The 1,811-nt window shown below is 42.8% G+C and overlaps 1 protein-coding gene across 1 annotated transcript; it reads left to right on the forward strand.

Moving 5' to 3' along the window:
- The first annotated feature begins 259 nt into the window (after positions 1–259).
- LOC135462081 (suppressor of cytokine signaling 2-like) lies at positions 260–1,012 on the forward strand. The gene has a single exon (XM_064739431.1). The coding sequence runs from the start codon at positions 260–262 to the stop codon at positions 1,010–1,012; it is 753 nt and encodes a 250-aa protein (XP_064595501.1).
- Positions 1,013–1,811: the final 799 nt, after the last annotated feature.

The following is a 1,811-nucleotide window of genomic DNA, read 5'->3' on the forward strand; positions in this document are numbered from 1 at the left end:
TTATAAGTGGGCGAGCAGTAGTACACAGGCAGTTCTGTCGGTAACCTCCGTGATGGAATGTTCAAGACCATTAGAGCATAGAAGTTTACAACGAAATTTTGCACTGCCAAGCCGATGGACATGAGTTGGTGACTGAACGTAACAATTAGAAGGGACCAGCTGTACATTTGTGGAGATATCACATGATCCATGTGGCCATTGCCCGGGGGGTCAGAGTCAGTGGAAGTTAGCAGCTCGAAGGTTCCCTCCCTGCTTCCATATGTGTGTTCAGGACCAGTCGCACTGGGGAGAGGGGTGCCCTTGTAAACTTACGCCTGTTGTTGTTGTCGTCACCGCCTTCTATCGGCCCGTCCCTGGGGATTGTGAGGAGCCAAAGAGTGGGCGGGGTGATCCGTTAAGGATGCTGGGCCCACCTTTACCATCCTCTGGTCAGTGTGTTCGGACAGATCAGTCAGATGATTCATATCATCAGTACACCACAGATAAAGACATCGAAAGGATTACCAGTAACTGGGAGGAGCTGAACATGTGTTGTTATTATTATGGTGGTCTGAGTAGTCCTCAGGCAAAGCTGTTACTGCACCATTCCAAAGTGGGCACCTTCTTAATACGTGACAGCTCTGACCCCAAATACCTGTACTCATTGAGCCTGAAGACAGAACGAGGTACTACCAGTGTCAGGATAGAATATTCCCACGGAACATTCCGTTTAGATTGTGAAGATCGATTACGTAGTAAAATGCCCCGCTTCATGACAGTGATGCAGCTGATTGATCATTATGTGAAGCTTAGTCAAAGTGAAGCCTCTAAACAGTGTCGCTGGTTGGAGAGCTCAGGGAGGCGGGACGTACCAGTCAAACTGACCAGACCTAGGATGTTGTCGCCTCCCTCATTACAACATTTGTGTAGAGTAACAGTAAACACTGTGGTGCCATCAGTGGGTAAACTGCATGAACTTCCCTTACCTAATAGTCTCAAGCGTTACCTGTCAGAGTACCCATACAGACACTGAGCAGGTCAAATCCCATGTGTAACATGTACTTATGTGTGATAACCATGCCTGAGCTATATTTGTATAACAGTGTGTTATACAAGTACATGAATGCGTGATCTGTGTTATAGAATTGTGTGAGGTTCCAGTGTTATAGAATTGTGTGAGGTTCCAGTGTTATAGAATTGTGTGAGGTTCCAGTGTTATAGACCTGTGTGAAGTCTGTGTTATACAAACTGTATGAGCTTCTTTGTGACAGGATTGGCTTACTATCTGGGTTCTCATATTGGGACACATCACAACAGGCAAGACAGTTATTAGATAATATGAGCACAACATGTGATATAACTGAGGTGCAGATTGCTGCCTCAAATTCATGACCTATGACCTCTAATAAAGTGTATTTATTTATAATACCTATTTTATTTCTGGTAAGCCAGATTCTCAGGGTGTCTGTATTGACTTATAGATGGCTACATGTACTTGTAATGTACATGCAAACTGACAACACTTTCTGATGATGGCCATGTATAATTACCTGCCATATTTTGTTCTATCTAGTTTATCTACATGTACTTAAATAACAGTGAATGTATTCAACCAGTTGTTTTAAAAGCAGCTAACTTGCATTTCAATTCAGTGTCTGTATTTTTTTCTTCCTTGCGGCGAATCCTGTCCTGCAGTCAGATCATAATCCGATGATGCTGACCTGTCTTTCCCTTATAGGAACATATATGTTTGCTTAGGTTTTAATGTCATACTTAATACATTTCAGTCACATTTATCTGATTGGTTTTTACGCTGTACTGAAGAATATTTC

The sequence above is a fragment of the Liolophura sinensis genome, chromosome 1 (genome assembly GCF_032854445.1).
Source record: "Liolophura sinensis isolate JHLJ2023 chromosome 1, CUHK_Ljap_v2, whole genome shotgun sequence".
Classification (NCBI taxonomy): Eukaryota; Metazoa; Mollusca; class Polyplacophora; order Chitonida; family Chitonidae; genus Liolophura; species Liolophura sinensis.

Excerpts from the sequence above, each read along its gene's own strand:
- LOC135462081 (XM_064739431.1), top strand. The coding sequence starts at position 260 with ATGTGTGTTCAGGACCAGTCGCACTGGGGAGAGGGGTGCCCTTGTAAA.